This window comes from Protomyctophum parallelum (assembly GCF_964188405.1).
Source record: "Protomyctophum parallelum genome assembly, chromosome: 21".
Taxonomy (NCBI): domain Eukaryota; kingdom Metazoa; phylum Chordata; class Actinopteri; order Myctophiformes; family Myctophidae; genus Protomyctophum; species Protomyctophum parallelum.
The window spans coordinates 2,218,183-2,241,245 of NC_139713.1; the positions used below are offsets into that span (position 1 = coordinate 2,218,183).

The window sequence follows — 23,063 nt, forward strand, 5'->3', positions numbered from 1 at the left end:
TCTTCAGTAGTTCTCAGCCTGGGGTCAGTGCCCTGTCTTCAGTAGTTCTCAGCCTGGGGGGTCCCGGGACTACATTAGCATTGATTTCACAACTTTTACAACATAAATGGGGGTCTCGGAGATGGAAAAGCCATGGTGCAGTATGTCGGCCTCTGGTGACATGGTGCCCAGCACAGGACCGTTAAATGTTCTGATGAAACTATCCATACATGTCATCCTCTGTTGACATGGTGCCCAGCACAGGACCGTTAAATGTTCTGATAAAACTATCCATACATGTCATCCTCTGGTGACATGGCACAACATGGCAAGGCTGGCACGACACCCTGGAGGTAGCACGGGGTGGCAGCCTGGGGTTGGCACGACACCCAGGAGGTGGCATGGGGTGGCAGCCTGGGGTTGGCACGACACCCTGGAGGTGGCACGAGGTTGGCGAGCCGGCCCGGACAGGGAAAAAAAAAACGAAACATTCTGCCCGGCTGAAGATGGCAGTCTGGCCTCCCCACACACACACACACACACACACACATGTATAGTCATACACACACTCTCACACACACACACACACACACACACACTGATGAAAGTGTAGACTGCAATGGAACTGTGTGATGACCGTGTTTCCATGTGATAGACGCGGTACTCCCTCTAGTGTTCAACACAAGGAACCGCATTCATTCATTATTCTTTTTTAGATTTGGTATCTACCCTGAAAAGCATTAACACAGTCAAGCAACTGAAATAGCGTCGTATTATACACTGACGAAAACTAAATGGAAGCTAAATGAAAACTAAGCTACGATGACTAAAACTATGACTAAATATATTGGTAATTTCGTCAAACAAATAAAAACTAGACTAAAATGTTAGGTCCCCAGGAGGACAACCTGAACCCCAATAATAATGGTTCTGTCCCGTCCCTGTCCCCAGGAGGGTAACCTGATCCTAATAACAATGGTTCTGTCCCGTCCCTGTCCCCAGGAGGACAGCCTGATCCCTAATAATAATGGTTCTGTCCCGTCCTTGTCCCCAGGAGGACAACCTGAACCCTAATAACAGTGGTTCTGTCCCATCCCTGTCCCCAGGAGGACAGCCTGATCCCTAATAATAATGGTTCTGTCCCGTCCCTGTCCCCAGGAGGACAACCTGAACCCTAATAACAATGGTTCTGTCCCGTCCCTGTCCCCAGGAGGACAACCTGATCCTAATAATAATGGTTCTGTCCCGTCCCTGTCCCCAGGAGGACAACCTGATCCTAATAACAGTGGTTCTGTCCCGTCCCTGTCCCCAGGAGGGTAACCTGATCCTAATAACAGTGGTTCTGTCCCGTCCCTGTCCCCAGGAGGACAGCCTGATCCTAATAACAGTGGTTCTGTCCCGTCCCTGTCCCCAGGAGGACAACCTGATCCCTAATAATAATGGTTCTGTCCCGTCCCTGTCCCCAGGAGGACAGCCTGATCCTAATAATAATGGTTCTGTCCCGTCCCTGTCCCCAGGAGGACAACCTGAACCCTAATAATAATGGTTCTGTCCCGTCCCTGTCCCCAGGAGGACAACCTGAACCCTAATAATAATGGTTCTGTCCCGTCCCTGTCCCCAGGAGGACAGCCTGATCCTAATAACAGTGGTTCTGTCCCATCCCCAGGAGGGTAACCTGAAGCGCTACCCCACGCCGTACCCTGAGGAGCTGAAGAACATGGTGAAGACGGCCCAGTCTGTGGCCCACCGGCTGAAGGAGGACGAGGAGGAGTCCAACCGGGAGAAGAACCGCATCGGAGTCCAGGACGTCGGAGTCAAGGTCTGTTTTAAACCATTCTGACCTGAGATCAGATTCATACGAGGTTTTCCACTGGACACACACTGGTCTGATGAACCCATTCTGACCTGAGATCAGATTCTAAAAATGTCAGTCGTTCTTCGATTTTTCAAAAATAGCAGATCTACAAGCTCGTATCGCGCCACTCGGTGGCGCGATACGAGCTTGTAGATCTGCTATTTTTCAATAGCTAAAGCATAACATGATGCCAACACCAAAATGGGTGCCCGGTCAGAATGGGTTAAACCCCTTTTGGTGTTTATAGCATCATGTTATGCTATTGAAAAATAGCAGATCTACAAGCTCTACGTAGCACGCCACCGAGTGGCGCGCTACGAGCTTTGAAAAATCGAAGAACGACTGACATAGAAACATAGCTTTCTTTCAGAAAACTGTCAGGATGTAGAAGAACATTTTTTTAGAATCTGATCTCAGGTCAGAACGGGCCCTGTGTCAACCTGTGATGTCTGTCTGTGTGTTCTCCAGGTGATCGACGGGCCCTGTGCCAACGGCAAGGCCGTGGAGATGGAGTCCAGCGTCTCCGCCGACACGTGCGTCCAGAGCTCCTCCACGGACGACCTGCAGGACCACTCGGACGACCTCCAAGACCACTCGGACGACCTCCAGGACCACTCGGAGTCCCCGGACTCTCGCATGGCTCCCCTCAAGTCCTCGGAGAACTCGGCGACCATGATGACGCACGAGGACACGCTGGAGGTCGGTTCCCATGTCTTCGTTCGTTCGTTCGTTCGTTCGTTCGTTCGTTCGTTCGTTCGTTCGTTCGTTCGTTCGTTCGTTCGTTCGTTCGTTCGTTCGTTCGTTCGTTCGTTTGTTTGTTTGTTTGTTTGTTTGTTTGTTTGTTTGTTTGTTTGTTTGTTTGTTTGTTTGTTTGTTTGTTCGTTTGTTCGTTCGTTCGTTCGTTCGTTACTGGTTACGTTAGCGGTTACTGAGAGTTTGTTTCCGTATATCGCAGTCGAGTTGAAGATTAACGGCCGCTGTACCTGTTGATTAATTACATACTACGATTATTCTATTCGTAACTTTTTCAATATTAACCCATTTAGACCCTGAGGACGATTCTACAAATGACTTCTAAATCCTGACAGTTTTCTGAGAAACCCTATGTTTCTATGTGTCAGTGGTTCTCAAACATATTCATTCACATGTCAAAGACCCTCAGATTTTTTTTGTAATCTGGCCGCCGACCCCCATCTGAAAATATGTTGTTCCAGGGACCCCCCCCCCCCCCCCAGACGCAAAGATTTGAGTGAAAAATGTTCACTCTAAAAGAATATATATTCAAAGATTTTAGTGAAAAATGTTCACTCTGAAAGAATATATATTCAAAGATTTGAGTTAAAAATGTTCACTCTGAAAGAATATATATTCAAAGATTTGAGTTAAAAATGTTCACTCTGAAAGAATATATGTTCAAAGATTTGAGTGAAAAATGTTCACTCTGAAAGAATATATATTCAAAGATTTGAGTGAAAAATGTTCACTCTGAAAGAATATATATTCAAAGATTTGAGTTAAAAATGTTCACTCTGAAAGAATATATATTCAAAGATTTGAGTGAAAAATGTTCACTCTAAAAGAATATATATTCAAAGATTTGAGTGAAAAATTTTCACTCTGAAAGAATATATATTCAAAGATTTGAGTGAAAAATTTTCACTCTGAAAGAATATATATTCAAAGATTTGAGTGAAAAATGTTCACTCTGAAAGAATATATATTCAAAGATTTGAGTGAAAAATGTTCACTCTGAAAGAATATATATTCAAAGATTTGAGTTAAAAACGTTCACTCTGAAAGAATATATATTCAAAGATTTGAGTTAAAAACGTTCACTCTGAAAGAATATATATTCAAAGATTTGAGTTAAAAACGTTCACTCTGAAAGAATATATATTCAAAGATTTGAGTTAAAAACATTCACTCTGAAAGAATATATATTCAAAGATTTGAGTTAAAAACGTTCACTCTGAAAGAATATATATTCAAAGATTTGAGTTAAAAACATTCACTCTGAAAGAATATATATTCAAAGATTTGAGTTAAAAACGTTCACTCTGAAAGAATATATATTCAAAGATTTGAGTTAAAAATGTTCACTCTGAAAGAATATATATTCAAAGATTTGAGTTAAAAATGTTCACTCTGAAAGAATATATATTCAAAGATTTGAGTTAAAAATGTTCACTCTGAAAGAATATATATTCAAAGATTTGAGTGAAAAATGTTCACTCTGAAAGAATATATATTCAAAGATTTGCGTGAAAAATGTTCACTCTGAAAGAATATATATTCAAAGATTTGAGTTAAAAATGTTCACTCTGAAAGAATATATATTCAAAGATTTGAGTTAAAAATGTTCACTCTGAAAGAATATATATTCAAAGATTTGAGTTAAAAATGTTCACTCTGAAAGAATATATATTCAAAGATTTGAGTTAAAAACATTCACTCTGAAAGAATATATATTCAAAGATTTGAGTTAAAAACGTTTCACTCTGAAAGAATATATATTCAAAGATTTGAGTTAAAAACGTTCACTCTGAAAGAATATATATTCAAAGATTTGAGTTAAAAATGTTCACTCTGAAAGAATATATATTCAAAGATTTGAGTTAAAAACATTCACTCTGAAAGAATAATATATTCAAAGATTTGAGTTAAAAACATTCACTCTGAAAGAATAATATATTCAAAGATTTGAGTTAAAAACGTTCACTCTGAAAGAATATATATTCAAAGATTTGAGTTAAAAACATTCACTCTGAAAGAATATATATTCAAAGATTTGAGTTAAAAACGTTCACTCTGAAAGAATATATATTCAAAGATTTGAGTGAAAAATGTTCACTCTGAAAGAATATATATTCAAAGATTTGAGTGAAAAATGTTCACTCTGAAAGAATATATATTCAAAGATTTGAGTTAAAAATGTTCACTCTGAAAGAATATATATTCAAAGATTTGAGTTAAAAATGTTCACTCTGAAAGAATATATATTCAAAGATTTGAGTTAAAAACATTCACTCTGAAAGAATATATATTCAAAGATTTGAGTTAAAAACGTTCACTCTGAAAGAATATATATTCAAAGATTTGAGTTAAAAATGTTCACTCTGAAAGAATATATATTCAAAGATTTGAGTTAAAAATGTTCACTCTGAAAGAATATATATTCAAAGATTTGAGTTAAAAATGTTCACTCTGAAAGAATATATATTCAAAGATTTGAGTGAAAAATGTTCACTCTGAAAGAATATATATTCAAAGATTTGCGTGAAAAATGTTCACTCTGAAAGAATATATATTCAAAGATTTGAGTTAAAAATGTTCACTCTGAAAGAATATATATTCAAAGATTTGAGTTAAAAATGTTCACTCTGAAAGAATATATATTCAAAGATTTGAGTTAAAAACGTTTCACTCTGAAAGAATATATATTCAAAGATTTGAGTTAAAAACGTTCACTCTGAAAGAATATATATTCAAAGATTTGAGTTAAAAATGTTCACTCTGAAAGAATATATATTCAAAGATTTGAGTTAAAAACATTCACTCTGAAAGAATAATATATTCAAAGATTTGAGTTAAAAACATTCACTCTGAAAGAATAATATATTCAAAGATTTGAGTTAAAAACGTTCACTCTGAAAGAATATATATTCAAAGATTTGAGTTAAAAACATTCACTCTGAAAGAATATATATTCAAAGATTTGAGTTAAAAACGTTCACTCTGAAAGAATATATATTCAAAGATTTGAGTGAAAAATGTTCACTCTGAAAGAATATATATTCAAAGATTTGAGTGAAAAATGTTCACTCTAAAAGAATATATATTCAAAGATTTGAGTTAAAAATGTTCACTCTGAAAGAATATATATTCAAAGATTTGAGTTAAAAATGTTCACTCTGAAAGAATATATATTCAAAGATTTGAGTTAAAAATGTTCACTCTGAAAGAATATATATTCAAAGATTTGAGTGAAAAATGTTCACTCTGAAAGAATATATATTCAAAGATTTGAGTGAAAAATGTTCACTCTGAAAGAATATATATTCAAAGATTTGAGTGAAAAATGTTCACTCTAAAAGAATATATATTCAAAGATTTGAGTTAAAAATGTTCACTCTGAAAGAATATATATTCAAAGATTTGAGTTAAAAATGTTCACTCTGAAAGAATATATATTCAAAGATTTGAGTTAAAAATGTTCACTCTGAAAGAATATATATTCAAAGATTTGAGTGAAAAATGTTCACTCTGAAAGAATATATATTCAAAGATTTGAGTGAAAAATGTTCACTCTGAAAGAATATATATTCAAAGATTTGCGCCACATTTTCACGATTTTTCACCAGCTAAAACATGCGTGATTTTGGGACTCTATTGACTCCAAATGTAATGATGTGTGATTTAATGACACGTGATTTTTAATGACGTGTCGTTTTTAATGACGTGTGACTTTTTAATGACGTGTGATTTTTAATGATGTGTGATTTAACCCATTCTGACCTGAGATCAGATTCATACGAGGTTTCCGCTGGACACACACTGGTCTGACGAACCCATTCTGACCTGAGATCAGATTCTAAAAATGTCAGTCGTTCTTCGATTGTTCAAAAAATAGCAGACCTACAAACTCGTATCGCGCCACTCAGTGGCGCGATATGAGCTTGTAGATCTGCTATTTTTCAATAGCTAAAGCATAACATGATGCTATAACACCAAAATGGGTGCCCGGTCAGAATGGGTTAATGATAATGACGTGTGGTTTTTAATGACGTGTGATTTTTTTATGACGTGTGATGTTTCCGTCCAGGACTCGGAGGAGCTGTCTGACGAGGAGGAGGAGATGAAGACGGCGGAGATGAGACCTCCTCTCATCGAGATCTCCATCAACCAGCCCAAAGTGGTCACCCTGAGCAAGGAGAAGAAAGGTCGGTTCTAGGACCTACTGACGTGATTTAAGACTTACTGACATGATCTGAACACACTGATTTACTGACATGATAGGGTCCCTGATTTAAGACCTACTGACATGATATGGTCCCTGATTTAAGACCTACTGACATGATATGGTCCCTGATTTAAGACCTACTGACATGATATGGTCCCTGATTTAAGACCTACTGACATGATCTGAACACACTGATTTACTGACATGATATGGTCCCTGATTTAAGACCTACTGACATGATAGGGTCCCTGATTTAAGACCTACTGACATGATAGGGTCCCTGATTTAAGACCTACTGACATGATAGGGTCCCTGATTTAAGACCTACTGACATGATATGGTCCCTGATTTAAGACCTACTGACATGATATGGTCCCTGATTTAAGACCTACTGACATGATTTAAGACCTTCTGACATGATTTAAGACTTAGGCGACCATCTCCAGATAAAACGTCAAAGTCCCGTTGCTTTCTCATTTTGAAAAATCGAAGAACGACTGACATAGAAACACATACAAGAGCTTTTTTTTTTAAACTGTCAGGAATTTAGAAGACAATTCTAGAATCTGATCTCAGGTCAGAATGGGGGGTTTCCTGTAACAGAACGGACTAAATGAGGATGTTCTCTTTTGCCCTGCAGACGACGGTAAGGACGCCGACTCGCTGCTGGACGACGCCGTGGCCAACAGCAACCAGAACAACAGCAACTGCTCCTCGCCGTCGAGGATGTCCGACTCCGTGTCCCTGACCACGGACAGCAGCCAGGACAACTCTCTGTGCACGCCCGAGAGGGACCAGAGGATGGGCTTCCTGCCCAAGAGCAGGTAGGTACCCTGGTATTTGAAGTAGCTCCTGTTCATCTTTAATCTGAGGAGGTTCTGGTTCTGTGTCTGTGGCCCCAGATACCTCACCGTTGTGCCCCAGAGCAGGTACCCTCAGAACTGCAGCCTCACTCCCAATCTTCCGCAAGAAGAACCGCAAAATTACAGCGAAATGTAAAACAATTACGCCTTTTTTTTTTTACGGCCGAAATGCACCGCACAGCCCGGGGGGGGGGGGGGGGCCTGAAATGTTGTCTAGCCCGGGGGCCCTTGGGAGGCCCTTGGGAGGGTAAATCCGGCCCTGCTCTAGCCTGGTTAATGAACCAGACCGAATCAGCCGTTGGCAAAAAGAAATTGCCTACCGGCGGATTTCGGTCTGGAGAGGCTCAATTGTACGCCCATTTTCTACACACGAGAACGTGGGCGCCCAATAGGGACACGGTATGCAATATGGGCGGGCTTTGGTACAGTGACGTTCAATGCTTGAGACCTTTGACTGACAGTAGCTCTGACCAATTGCGTCAAAGAGAAAATGTTTCCCTGGAAATGAAATCCAAGCTGAGCCTCCCCAGACTAATATCCCGCGGATCCGTGCGATATTAGTCTGGTTTATTAACCAGGCTAGCCCTGCTCACCCCCCCCAGAGGGACCAGAGGTCCAGCTTTCTGACCAATAGCAGGCAATAGGTATAAAAACTAGGGATGCTCCGATCAATCGGTGGCCGATCGATCGTGGCCGATCACCGATCGATCGTATCGGATCGGCCGTGCAAAATCCACCGATCCGCGAAACCGATCAACAAATCAAAAATCTGCGCAGTTTTACATCCAAAATAATGTGTCACTTTCTCGGTTCGGCACCGCTACTGGAGAAATATAGCGCTGTCGAAGGCAGCGCAACTAAAATCCCCCCCCCCCCCCCACACACCCCAGGGAGAGAGAGAGAAAAGAGAGACAGAGCGAGAGAGCACTCACGTCTTCACCCAGCGGGCCCCCGCGAATCCCGCAATTAACCAGATACAGAGATTATATAACCTATAATAGCCTACACTTTAGCAAAATATCATGTCTGATGAGAATGTACTGTGCTGGACTGTACAAGCACCGTGGAGTCTGTCTCACAGAACAGACATCCTCAGCCACGCTCCAAAAGTGGCAGCACCTGGCTGTCACTCATAGGCTAATCACTCTGTGAGGACTTGTGTGGACTTCCACAACGGACTTTTTCGCTTCTAAACCCCTTCTTGTTGCTTTTCCCTGTGTGCGTCACTCAGCTCCGCAATAAGGTGAAACAGAACACAAAGATGAGTAGCCTATTTATTAGCTTAGCGTCAGATTTGTTTGTGTTGGAGCGCCTCAGCTCGGTGAAAGAATTCATGGTCAACCTCTTCCAGAGAGAGATGGAGACACTACAAACTCTGCTGGAGACACAAAACAACGCAGCACCTCTCTCTCTCTCTCTCTACGTCTCTCTCTCTCTCTCGTGTGTGTGCACTGCTGCGTAATGTCACAGACACAGACGCGATCAATGATATGTAGCATAAATAATAGTCAAAATATAACACTTTCCCTCCATCTGTGACTGTGATGAGCTCCTCACACTGTCACACACATAACTCCTCTCTCGTTCATGCACGCCTGCTCAAATTAGCAGCAACTGTTTGCGTAAATTATTATTATTTTTCCGTTGGGGGGGGGGGGGGTGAGGCCCGGTCGTGCTGTCTCACCACCCAGTCCGGCCCAATGTTGTTCCGCCACTGGTTGTCAACACATGCTGAGTTGACAAAGATTGACAGATTGATTAGGCTGTGGAAGTATTCACACTACTTTAGTGTGGATTTATTGGTATTGGCAATTTAAGGACAGGAGGAGGAGAAGGTGATCAAGCAGCTCCACAAGACCACAACGTTACATTGGTACAGTAGGCTCAAGGCTGCATTTTGTCCCTTTTTTTTTCTCTCGAGGGTGCATGAGATGATGGGAGCCCCTCCAGCAGGCTAGGGAGCCCCGCTCAGGTTAGCGGAAAATGACCGCGGGGCGCGGGTTGCCAGGTTTTTTTATAAGTAAAAAAAAAAAAAAAAGAAAAAATTATATTTTTTTTTATAAAAAATATTTAAAAAAGATCGGGATCGGAATCGGAATCGGCCGATCTTAAAAAAAAAGATCGGTGATCGGGATCGGCCCCCAAAAACGTGATCGGAGCATCCCTAATAAAAACCCAGGTACCTCATTGGCCGCTGCAGCGGAAGTGTGGAAGTAGTGTTGTTTTTGGCAGCAAATTTCTATTTTAGTTTTAGTCATAGTCTCTTGAATAGTTTTCATTTCGTTTTAGTCACCCGGAATGTTTTATTCTTAGTCTAGTTTTAGTCGACTAAATGTTATAAGATTTTAGTCGACTAAATCTACAGTTGATTTAGTCAAATAAAATGTGTTTTGGTGGGCCTTGATGCCGTCGTAATGAGCCGTTGTGAGCTTGTAGATCTGCTATTTTCAGCATGCAACCAAGAGTAAAACTAGAAAAAGTGCCCTTCTGGGCACAGGTCTCCACCAGGTTATCCACAGATCCGTGCAGTTAGAGGTGAAAACACTTTTCGGCCAGTTATAGCGCCACCTTGAGGCTGAGTTGAGATTGTTCATGTGGCATTTCGTCCTCGGCCTAGTGGGAATGTGGGTGCACAATTTCAAGGAAATCACGCGATGTGTTCATGATTTGCAGCATTTTGTTTGAAACTGAGCACTCCTGTGAACTTTGGAAGCCAATCTTAACCAATCAGGATGGAGTCTGATAAATCTGAAAGACCCGTTTCGTTGAATGGCTCTAGAGAGAGTGTGTACCAATTTGCGTGATGTTTGGACCAAATCTGTAGGTGTACTGTGCAAAAACTTGTTTTGCACAAAGCGGCCTCCTGGTGGCGCTATAACAGGCTGTTCTGGAAAGTTTGGGGCAGAGGTTCATCGTTGGCATCCAGGGAGTGTGTGTGCAAAATATGGCATCGACCGGGTTAACGGTGGCCGAGATTAGCTGTTCACGGACACACGGACACACGGACACACGGACGGACACACGGACACACGGACGGACGGAGTGCAAAACATACTCTCCCCACATGCCTTCGGCCTGGTGGAGACAATGACTTATACTGGATCTCTTGTCCACTAGTCCCTTCCTAACATTTTAGTCTAGTTTTTATTTGTCAACTAAATTGTCAGTATATTTAGTCTTAGTTTTAGTCATCATAGCTTAGTTTTCATTTAGTTTCCATTCGTTTTTTGTCAGTGGAAAAAGGTAGTCGACGAACATGTTTCGTCTTAGTTTTAGTCGACTAAAACAACACTGTGTGGAAGGCACGCTGCTATATCTAAATGTATGTACATTTGTAGTCGATTAAAAACAAATCCACACGGCAAAAAAGCATGACCAAGATGTGTGTGTGTGTGTGTCAAGGTTATAATAGTTTTGGTTTTTTCATTATAGTTTAGTTTTAGTTAGTTTTGACATATTTTTTTCTAATTCAGTTAGTTTTAGTTAGTTTTTAGAGCGGGTTTGCTAGTTTTAGTTTAGTTTTTATTTTGTGAAAATGCTTAGTTTTAGTTTAGTTTTAGTTTAGTTTTAGTTTAGTTTTAGTTTTTTCGTACTTTGGTTTATTTGTAACGAAGTATAGGATTAAAAAAGATCAGAGCAAGTATTGTGTAATAAAAACTCAACAAAAGATACCATTTAAAAGTATATATATTCAGTCTCTGTTGGACAATCAACCATGACATACTTCGCATATTTTCCCATCCTCATCCACAAGGCACTTGCTTGCATCTCCCACACAGTCATATTCGAAGAAATCCCATATTGGGCTGTGGTGGCCACCTGCAAGACCTCAGAAAGGAGGACACTTTTGCGGGGCTCTCTCCCCAGCCGCCCCCCCCCCCCCCCCCCCAAACAGACACACACAGTGTTTAGAAAAGCGCTATAAAATTCCAGATATTATTATTATTACTATACTATTGCACGCACCTGATTTTCACCACCATCATCTCCAGCAGTATGTCCACAGAGAACATATATTTGCTAATTCAATTAACCTTTTTAAATGATGGGGTACCACAAAGGTCATTCCTTTTATAATCAATTTATTTTATTTCATGTTTAGATATGTTTTATGTTGAATCTCTTTCTTGTGGGGTTTTTTATACAGTCTTATGGTCATCGGTGTGGGACATAGAATGAAGCCAGTAGCCTATGTTCACAGTGCTTTAGCCTCCCTTTCTTTATGATGTCGAGCCATATTGCTCATTAAATGTAGTTTTTCATTTTGCATTTTTGGTTTATTTATCCCTGCATTAACTATACTAAAGTGATTGTGAGAACACACATTCCACAAAAAACAAACAGACCATCCCACTGGCAGTGTTGACAGGTTTTGGAAGAGAAACAAGCAACCATGTCTATGAAAACAAGCCCAAAAGAAGCCTGACTAGGCTTAGTAGGCTATTTTATAAAACAAGGCCAAAGTCGCTTATAATTAAGCGGACATGGCAACGTCTCCTCTCTCTTTTTAAGACAGAGGGAGTGTGGCTGGCTCGCTCTTAGAGTAGATATATAACTCTATGGGCTCGCTGCGGAGCTGAGCAGCTCTGCGGAGATTTTAATACAGAGACAACGTAAATGACAGTTATGACACAAGCACTGTATATCACACAAAACCGGACAATTATGTGTCCGGCCAGAGGTTGAGTTGGGAGGAGGACAGGTGGTTCTAAAACCGGACTGTCCGGCGTGAAACCGGACGTCTGGCCACTCTTTCTGCCAACTTTTGCCATTTTTGCGAGATGCAAGCAGCAGCATTAAAACTTGAAGCGACCACGGGGCTGCACTGCAGAATGTAAACACGGGTCGTAAAGCGTTGTGACATGCTGCCTTACGGTGCTGAAAAGTGCCGTAAAAACGGCTCGGGAAATAAGGAAAAGAACCGAATTCATTTAAAAGGTTTATATTCTAAATGTCCGTAAGGCATATAAATATTGATAAAAAAACGATAACGAATGCCATTTTGTCTATCATTTCAGTTCGTTTTAGTTAGTTTTGTGAACACACAATACAGTTTTAGTTTAGTTATCGTTTTTTAATTTATTTTAGTTTCAGTTTAGTTTCAGTTAACTAAAATGTTTTTTTAATTCTAGTTTTCGTTTTTTCGTTAGTTATAGTTAACTATAATAACCTTGGTGTGTGTGTGTGCTATTTTAGTCAAGAAGACGAGAACATGAACCAGCAACCCAAGGAGAGCACTCCTCTGCTCCACAACGGCAACGGCTCGGACACCTCCCTGCATGCCTTGCTCAAGAGCCACCAGCACCAGCAGCCGGAGAGGCCCGGAGACTACGAGCTCTCCATGGAGGCCCGCATGGCCTTCATTACCAACTCCATGCAGGGAGGAGAGCATGTGGAGGGTTACACCGCCTGGGACCAGCTCAACATGAACACAGGTGAGACCATTACACCGCCTGGGACCAGCTCAACATGAACACAGGTGAGACCATTACCCCACCTGACCTGGGACCAGCTCAACATGAACACAGGTGAGACCATTACACCGCCTGGGACCAGCTCAACATGAACACAGGTGAGACCATTACCCCACCTGACCTGGGACCAGCTCAACATGAACACAGGTGAGACCATTACACCGCCTGGGACCAGCTCAACATGAACACAGGTGAGACCATTACCCCACCTGACCTGGGACCAGCTCAACATGAACACAGGTGAGACCATTACATTACCCCGCCTGACCTGGGACTAGCTCAACATGAACACAGGTGAGACCATTACATTACCCCGCCTGACCTGGGACCAGCTCAACATGAACACAGGTGAGACCATTACCCCACCTGACCTGGGACCAGCTCAACATGAACACAGGTGAGACCATTACCCCGCCTGACCTGGGACCAGCTCAACATGAACACAGGTGAGACCATTACCCCACCTGACCTGGGACCAGCTCAACATGAACACAGGTGAGACCATTACACCGCCTGGGACCAGCTAAACATGAACACAGGTGAGACCATTACCTGACCTGGGACCAGCTCAACATGAACACAGGTGAGACCATTACACCACCTGACCTGGGACCAGCTCAACATGAACACAGGTGAGACCATTACCCCACCTGACCTGGGACCAGCTCAACATGAACACAGGTGAGACCATTACACCACCTGACCTGGGACCAGCTCAACATGAACACAGGTGAGACCATTACATCACCTGCTCTGTGTATCACCATGGTAAGAGTAATGTATTAATAAACAAAACAACAACAGGAGCGCGATGGGACCGGTAGACTGTACCGTTAACTCATGTTTTATATGTATAATAATAATACTGTCCATTTATGCCTCTCTATTTAGTATTATAGAATGATTGCCTATTACTGTCCTGTTGTGTATTTGTTCTGTGCGGGCACAAAAGCTTTGGTACAATGAGTCGTTGTTTACTTAACCCCTTTTGGTGTTAGCATTATGCTATGCTTTAGCTATTGAAAAATAGCAGACCTACAAGCTCATGAGCTTGTAGGTCTGCTATTTTTTTTTTAATTGAAGAACGACTGACATAGAAACATAGCTTTTTCAGAAAACTGTCAGGATGTATAGAAGACATTTTTAGAATCTGATCTCAGGTCAAAATGGGTTAAACCTCTCTTAAAGTCTCTCTCTTTAGAATCTGATCTCAGGTCAGAATGGGTTAAACCTCTCCTAAAGTCTCTCTCTTTAGAATCTGATCTCAGGTCAGAATGGGTTAAACCTCTCTTAAAGTCTCTCTCTTTAGAATCTGATCTCAGGTCAAAATGGGTTAAACCTCTCTTAAAGTCTCTCTTTAGAATCTGATCTCGGGTCAGAATGGGTTGCTTCATAAATACATGTTGTTGTTGTTGTTGTTGCCACAGTGTCCAAGCTGCCGACGGACAACATGGTCCTGTTGGACCAGCTGGAGAAAACCAGGAACAACGGATCTGTGACCACGTCCAGGGAGGACCTTCTGAAGGTAGACTAACCTTTTGATGACCTTTAGCCTCTCAGATCCATCTGATGACCTTTAGCCTCTCAGACCCATCTGATGACCTTTAGCCTCTCAGACCCATCTGATGACCTTTAGCCTCTCAGACCCATTTGATGACCTTTAGCCGCTCAGACCCATTTGATGACATTTAGCCTCTCGGACCCATTTGAGACATATTTTGTGGTTGTTGGATAATATTTTGTCCACTATCCATGCTGTATTGATGTTGGTACCATTAGGAGAGATAACAGGCTGTATTGATGTTGGTACCATTAGGAGAGATAACAGGCTGTATTGATGTTGGTACCATTAGGAGAGATAACAGGCTGTATTGATGTCGGTACCATTAGGAGAGATAACAGGCTGTATTGATGTCGGTACCATTAGGAGAGATAACAGGCTGTATTGATGTTGGTACCATTAGGAGAGATAACAGGCTGTATTGATGTTGGTACCATTAGGAGAGATAACAGGCTGTATTGATGTCGGTACCATTAGGAGAGATAACAGGCTGTATTGATGTTGGTACCATTAGGAGAGAACAGGTTGTATTGATGTTGGTACCATTAGGAGAGATAACAGGCTGTATTGATGTAACTTGGTACCATTAGGAGAGATAACAGGCTGTATTGATGTTGGTACCATTAGGAGAGATAACAGGCTGTATTGATGCTGGTACCATAAGGAGAGATAACAGGTTGTATTGATGTTGGTACCATTAGGAGAGATAACAGGCTGTATTGATGTTGGTACCATTAGGAGAGATAACAGGCTGTATTGTTGTTGGTACCATAAGGAGAGATAACAGGCTGTATTGATGTTGGTACCATTAGGAGAGATAACAGGCTGTATTGATGTAACTTGGTACCATTAGGAGAGATAACAGGCTGTATTGATGTTGGTACCATTAGGAGAGATAACAGGTTGTATTTATGTTGGTACCATTAGGAGAGATAACAGGTTGTATTGATGTTGGTACCATTAGGAGAGATAACAGGTTGTATTGATGTTGGTACCATTAGGAGAGATAACAGGCTGTATTGATGTTGGTACCATTAGGAGAGATAACAGGCTGTATTGATGTTGGTACCATTAGGAGAGATAACAGGCTGTATTGATGTTGGTACCATTAGGAGAGATAACAGGCTGTATTGATGTTGGTACCATAAGGAGAGATAACAGGCTGTATTGATGTTGGTACCATTAGGAGAGATAACAGGCTGTATTGATGTTGGTACCATAAGGAGAGATAACAGGCTGTATTGATGTTGGTACCATAAGGAGAGATAACAGGCTGTATTGATGTTGGTACCATAAGGAGAGATAACAGGCAAAACGTTGATCAACATAGCAATTCTACTACATTCTCTAATATGTAGACTTCTTGTAAATGAAGTAATGCAGATACTTTAACAATAATTTAACTCTTATAGAGTATAACATTTTACGGAGTTAACCCATTCTGAACGGGAACCCATTTTGGTGTTGGCATCATGTTATGCTTTAGCTATTGAAAAATAGCAGATCTACAAGCTCATATCGCACCACCGAGTGGCGCGCTACGAGCTTGTAGGTCTGCTATTTTTGAAAAATCGAAGAACGACTGACATTTTTTAGAATCTGATCTCAGGTCAGAATGGGTTAATCAGACCAGTGTGTGTCCTAGTGGAAACCTCGTATGAATCTGATCTCAGGTCAGAATGGGTTAAAGATCTATAAGGGTCCGTTTGGTTACCAACTCTCCATCATTTAGCAACCTGGAACCCCCTCAAGGACCACTGGTTGAAAACCACTGATTTAACACACCTATTCAGTATTTTAGCTGTGACGTGAGCGCCCCCTCCTGAGATACTTCCGGGTCCTACTTTTGTGTCGCTTTTGTGTCCCCATGGAGTTATACTGTGACGCTCCGTCGGACTAAATCTGAGACGAAAACAACCACGAAAGTCTAATTTTACTGCTTTCCTTTCCTCGCAACAACAAAGCTGCGCTGCTCTCCCAAATCTGGCAGTGACAGGCCGTCTGCCCCACATGGAATACTATCGCCATTTTATTTTATTGTGTCAAATAAATCCTCATAATGCAAACTAGATTCAACATACTCAAGCCTGCACACATTCTAAATATACCCCAGAAATATTTTACCGATCAAATGGACTGTTGCCACCTTCAATAATTATGATAATAATAGTCTTTATTGTCTCCACATCATATATTTTTGTTGTCATGGACACTTGTACAAAACATTAATAATTCCACTCGAGTTGGAAGCATTAAGACCCATTTTAACCCTCAATGGCTTCCTTTCTGAAAAATAACGTCACTGTAAAAAGATTCACGCGTTTAGATATTCAATTTACAATGAGATGCGGACGGGAGCTGGTGCCACTTGGACCCGGACGTAACGTAGCACTACAAAATGACGTCGGACTTAAATACTGAATAGTCCATTATCTATGACTGAAAAGGAGAAGTTGTCTAAAGGTGACCCCTTCTGGTAGCAGAGAGGAACTGCACAAATGGAGGAACTCTAACCTGAGCTGTAAAAATGGACGATGTAAATGTCTAGCATTTAAAACCAGACATATTAGATCTATAAATGCACATAATAAATGTCTAGCATTTAAAACCAGACATATTGGATCTATAAATGCACATAATAAATGTATAGCATTTAAAACCAGACATATTAGATCTATAAATGCACATAATAAATGTATAGCATTTAAAACCAGACATATTAGATCTATTAATGCACATTGTAAATGTCTAGCATTTAAAACCAGACATATTTGAAATGCTCTGGAAGTCTCTCTACTGTAAAAATAAATAAAAAGTATATAAAAAAAGTTAATGTACATATATCATTGATGTAGATTTGGCTATTTTAAAACAGTGTTATAAAATGAAAACGGGCAACACAAAATTGTCCGTTTTCAAGATGTTTTGGACTTTCGGGTTTTCGGGCCTAAAATTACGGTAATTGTTCGGGGGCCAGAGCCTTAGATAAAAAGTTACGCAAACTGCGTTCACATCATATGGCTTCAGTCCAATGGAGGCTCTCCTACATAGACTTCTATTGGCTTCAGTCCAATGGAGGCTCTCCTACATAGACTTCTATTGGCTTCAGTCCAATGGAGGCTCTCCTACATAGACTTCTATTGGTCACTTCATTGGGCTTCAGTCCAATGGAGGCTCTCTTACATAGACTTCTATTGGTCACTTCATGGGGCTTCAGTCCAATGGAGGCTCTCCTACATAGACTTCTATTGGTCACTTCATGGGGCTTCAGTCCAATGGAGGCTCTCCTACATAGACTTCTATTGGCTTCAGTCCAATGGAGGCTCTCCTACATACGTAGACTTCTATTGGTCACTTCATGGGGCTTCAGTCCAATGGAGGCTCTCCTACATAGACTTCTATTGGTCACTTCATGCTTCAGTCCAATGGAGGCTCTCCTACATAGACTTCTATTGAGAATGGGGACAACCGACTGGGCCTAGTCCTGGACCGGAAGTAGGCAGAAATGCATTGGACTCAGGCGGCAACAGCCCAGCTTTAATGATCTTAAATCCCTTTACTTTAGATTGTTTTGTAGTAATATTACAACATAAATATTACAGAGACTTTAGTTGTTACTGTACAATACTTTAAAACAGTTGTCGTGTTGCACACATGCTTAAAATAGCTCTTTTTTGCACCGCCCTCGTTGAAAACAATGTATTTCCAACTCCAGCTTGTCTCAGTTCAGGCTGCATGAACAGCGCTCGAGCGCTCGGTTTCTGCCCCCTCAATGTCGTAACTCTTCTCTTAGATGGCTATGTTCGGGGCGAGCCTTGGGCCGGCCCGGTAGGGCCCGGTAGTCAGGGCCGGGTCCTTAATTTTCATGCCCGGCGCTAAGAACTCGTATCTGCTCCTCTTCTCTTTTTTTTTAAAGAACAAGCAAGGCGTACTGGGCAGCAACAACGACAACGTGTCGTCGGAGCATTTGGAGAACGGCAACCAGCAGCATTACACCGATGGCCTGCAGGCCATGTCCCAGCAGAGAGGAGGAGGAGACCTCTACACCGATGGCCTGCAGGCCATGTCCCAGCAGAGAGGAGGAGGAGACCTCTACACCGATGGCCTGCAGGCCATGTCCCAGCAGAGAGGAGGAGGAGACCTCTACACCGATGGCCTGCAGGCCATGTCCCAGCAGAGAGGAGGAGGAGACCTCTACACCGATGGCCTGCAGGCCATGTCCCAGCAGAGAGGAGGAGCAGACCTCTACACCGATGGCCTTGCCATGTCCCAGCAAGAGAGGAGGAGTGGGAGGTGGAGCAGGGGACCTCCGTCACGCCGGGGTCTCCTCCACAGGGGTGACGGCCTGCAGTGACATGTCTCTGTCACACAGCACTGAGGAGCTGTCGCTGGAGAAGAGGTTTCCTCCTCCTCCCACCCAGGTAAACATAGTGGCGCAGTAGTCCATTACAGTCCTAGTCCATCCATGGGCGTTGGGAGATGTGCACGGGGCTCAAAGGGCTTGCAGACTTTGTCTGATGGCCACTCCATAGCACCATCGTTATGGAATCTTTCGGAGAGCACTTACTGCATAACACAGTTAAACAACATAATGAGACAGACACAATTCAGAGTTTCAGAGTATTGGAATATTGTATTCGAATACGGAGCCAGCGATTGAAGCGTTGCAATGGAACACTATGTACTGACTCAACACAACTCAGTCAGACTTCAGCTTAAATACAATCCTACCCCCCTCAGGGAGTAGGTGGGTCTTAACCCCCCAGACCACACAAGAAACAGGTCAAATGTCAGTAAAGACAGAAAACAAGATCTCCTTAAATGTATAACTTAGGTATTCCACATGTCTCTCCTTAAATGTATAACTTAGGTATTCCACATGTCCTTGACACCATCCAGGTGAATGTTGGTGAAGGAGGAGGGGCTATGCTAGTCGGAGAAATTCTAAAAGTTAAACAGACCGACCGTGCGTATATGGATTAAACATATGTCTACGCTTATGAACGTAGCTGGCAAGAACAGGTCCCGGGGGGGGGGGGGGGGGGGGTACGTTTATAAACGTAGATGGCAATAGAATAATTAAAGGTCTCTCTCCGTCTCCGTCTCTGTCTCTCCCTCTCCCCCTCTATCTCTCTCCCTCTGTCTGTCTCTCCCTCTGTCTCTCCCTCTCCCCCTCTCTCTCTCTGTCTCTCTCCCTCTGTCTCTCTCTCTGTCTCTCCCTCTGTCTCTCCCTCTGTCTCTCTCTCTCTCCCTCTCTCTCTCTCTCTCTCTCTCTCTCTCTCTCTCTCTCTCTCTCTCTCTCCAGACTCGCTCCCACAGCATCACCAACATTGAGTCAGGGGGTATGAAGGTGTACTCCATGATGGACGGGGGTGGCGAGGGGGCGAGCCTGGCGGGCGGATGCTGCTAAGCTCCGGACCGGGGCCCGGGCCCGGACCGGGGCCTCAGGGCCAGAGCATCGTCCGCAGCAAGTCGGCCTCTCTGCTCAACGACCAGACGCTGCAGGTCAGTAGACAAAAATGGTACCATTTTCACCGTGAGCATTAGTACTGAGGACCTAGCCTGGGGTCCACCTATGGACCACGGACCCCCTAGCGTGTGTGTGTGTGTGTGTGTGTGTGTGTGTGTGTGTGTGTGTGTGTGAGAGTAGTACCTCCTGGAGGAAGGAGTCCTGTATGTGGCAAGTCAGCCAGAGAACGCTTGGTTGTTCCTACTACTTGTCGGCCTCTTGTACTCCATCTTGCTCATTCCATACCCTGGCTGGCCATCTTGGGCAAGACAAGACTCTCGCTCGAGTCAAAGCCTGTTTCTTTTGGCCTTTAATGGCATCCTTGTTCTCTGTGACTATGCAACCAGGTTTCCCGAGGCCTTCCCACTGAGCAGTATCAAGACGCCCAAAAATCATCAATTCACTTGCCCAGTTCTTTTCACGAGGCGGTATTCCTGAGGAGATGATCACTGACCAGGGAACCAACTTCACCTCAAAGCTTATGAAGCAGCTTCACAAACACTTGGCATTACTGGCATTGATTCGCACCACTCCTTATCCACAAACTGATGGATTGGTGGAACGTTTTAACCAGACCTTGAAGTCCATGCTGCGAGAAGTTTGTAGATGACACCGGTCGAGACTGGATAAATGCTTCCCTTTGTTCTCTTTGCCTACCGAGGGGTACCCAGGCATCATCTACTGGCTTTTCGCCATTCGAACTTCTTTATGGCTTCCCTGTCCAAGGTCCCTTGGACCTCTTGAAGAAGTCCTGGGAGTCCAAACAACCCGCACCCCAAGGTGTCCTTTCTTATGTACTGCAGATGTGAGACCGGCTGGAGTGGTACAGAAGCAACGCAAAACGTAATCTTGGAAAGGCCCAGCTGAAACAGAAAACCTGGTATGATCAGAAGGCACGACACAGGGTGCTACAGCCAGGTCAAAAGACACAGACACGACACCGGGTGCTACAGCCAGGTCAAAAGGCACGACACAGGGTGCTACAGCCAGGTCAAAAGGCACGACACAGGGTGCTACAGCCAGGTCAAAAGGTGATGCTGTTGCTTCCAACCTCATAATGGAAGTGGACTCAGACCAGACTTTTGTTTTTTTGGGTTGAAAGATGGATGGGTTGAAAACGGCTGCTGTGTTGACCTGTCCATCTCTCCATCTCTCTCTCTCTCCATCTCTCTCTCTCTCTCTCTCTCTCTCTCTCTCTCTCTCTCTCTCTCTCTCCATCTCTCTCTCTCTCTCTCTCTCTCTCTCTCTCTCTCTCTCTCTCTCTCTCTCTCTCTCTCTCTCTCTCTCTCTTCTCTCTTCTCTCTTCTCTCTTCTCTCTTCTCTCTTCTCTCTCTCTCTCTCTCTCTCTCTCTCTCTCTCTCTCTCCTTCTCTCTCTCTCTCTCTCTCTCTCTCTCCCTCTCCCCAGGTGTACCACAGCTCGTCAGCCTCCTCGTCTGACCTGCTGTCCTCCAGCAGCTCCAGAGGTCCAGCGGTCAGCGTTGGCAGACCCCGGGCCGTCCAGCATGGCGCTGGGCCTGCCCCCGCCCCAGTACAACATCCAGTACACCAGCAGCGCCGCCGTGGCCAAAGACGGCCTGTGGGCCCACAGGTACAGCAACCCATTCTGGGCGGTCGGAACCCCTTTTGGTGTTTTATCATGTTATACTTTAGCTATTGAGAAAATAGCAGATCTACAAGCTCGTAGCGTGGCACTGAGTGCCGCGCTACGAGCTTGTAGGTCCGCAATTTCCTTGAAAAATCGTGAAAATGTAGTGCAAATCTTTGAATATATATCTTTCAAAGCGAACGTTTTTAACTCATATCTTAGTAGAATTGTTCCCAGGTAAAAATGTCCCGTGGTGGGAGTTCTGCTCTGGTTTTGGTGAAATATTAAGTAGTTCCGGTCTTTTTTCTTCTTTTTTTGCGGGGGGGGGGGGGGGGGGGGGGGGGGCAGGGGGCAGGCAGTCAAAGTAAATGACACAAAACTAACGTCATTAGTATTGTTGACCTATTTCTAAAATATTAGTGCAACTTTCGTTCATTTTTGACCCCTCTATCACACGGAACTATAATCACTACGCCCCAAAAAATAGTTCCATGTCATAGAGGGGTCAAAGTTGAACGAAAGTTGCGCTAATATTTTAGAAATAGTTCAACAATACAAATGACGTTAGTTTTGTTGGATTAATTTCCCGGGACTCATTACATTGAAAACCTATTTTACATCACTGGAAACTAAATGAAAATGCAGTGTTGTCGAGCGTCAGGCTAGCTGAAATACCACCGGGCCACATTTCAAATAGAATCCACCTTCCCCTCCCCTCCCCTCCCCTCCCCTCCCCTCCCCTCCCCCTCCCCTCCCCCTCCCCTCCCCTCCCCTCCCCTCCCCTTCCCTTCCCCTCCCTTCCCCTCCCTTCCCTTGCCCCCCAAACAGGGCGCCCGTCCCTCCAGAGCACCAAGGCTACCTCCCTCCTCCGCCTCAGCACTCGCTGGCCAACACCAACTACTCCAACCGGAACCAGGCGGCGCCCCCCTACCCCTCCTCCTCCTCCTCCTCCTCGTTGTCCTCCTCCCAGCAGAGAGGAGGAGGACCCCCGCTGGGCTCCGACCTGTGGTCCAAGGACCCCCGACGGGGCAGCAGCACCCTGCAGAGACAGAGCAGCAGCTCCTCCACGGCCTCCATGGGGGGTGGAGGAGAGCCACGACGCCTACAGCACCTCCCTGATGGAGACTACATGACCTACAGGTACACTGTTCACCTCCCACAGCCACTGTTCACCTCCCCAACCTACAGGTACAGCCACTGTTCACGTCCCACAGCCTCTGTTCACCTCCCACAGCCACTGTTCACCTCCCACAGCCACTGTTCACCTCCCCAACCT

The 23,063-nt window shown here is 43.5% G+C and overlaps 1 protein-coding gene across 1 annotated transcript in view; it reads left to right on the top strand.

The window, feature by feature from the left end:
* Positions 1–23,063, top strand: part of erbin (erbb2 interacting protein) — a gene marked incomplete at its 5' end in the record, with an annotated part of 73,758 nt that overhangs the window by 34,993 nt on the left and 15,702 nt on the right. The window contains 12 exon segments of the mRNA XM_083794458.1: positions 1,646–1,798; positions 2,303–2,533; positions 6,657–6,774; positions 7,435–7,618; positions 12,854–13,092; positions 14,559–14,656; positions 18,609–18,996; positions 18,998–19,113; positions 20,081–20,197; positions 21,608–21,664; positions 21,666–21,790; positions 22,616–22,927. Coding sequence (XP_083650584.1) covers positions 1,646–1,798; positions 2,303–2,533; positions 6,657–6,774; positions 7,435–7,618; positions 12,854–13,092; positions 14,559–14,656; positions 18,609–18,996; positions 18,998–19,113; positions 20,081–20,197; positions 21,608–21,664; positions 21,666–21,790; positions 22,616–22,927 — 2,138 coding nt within the window.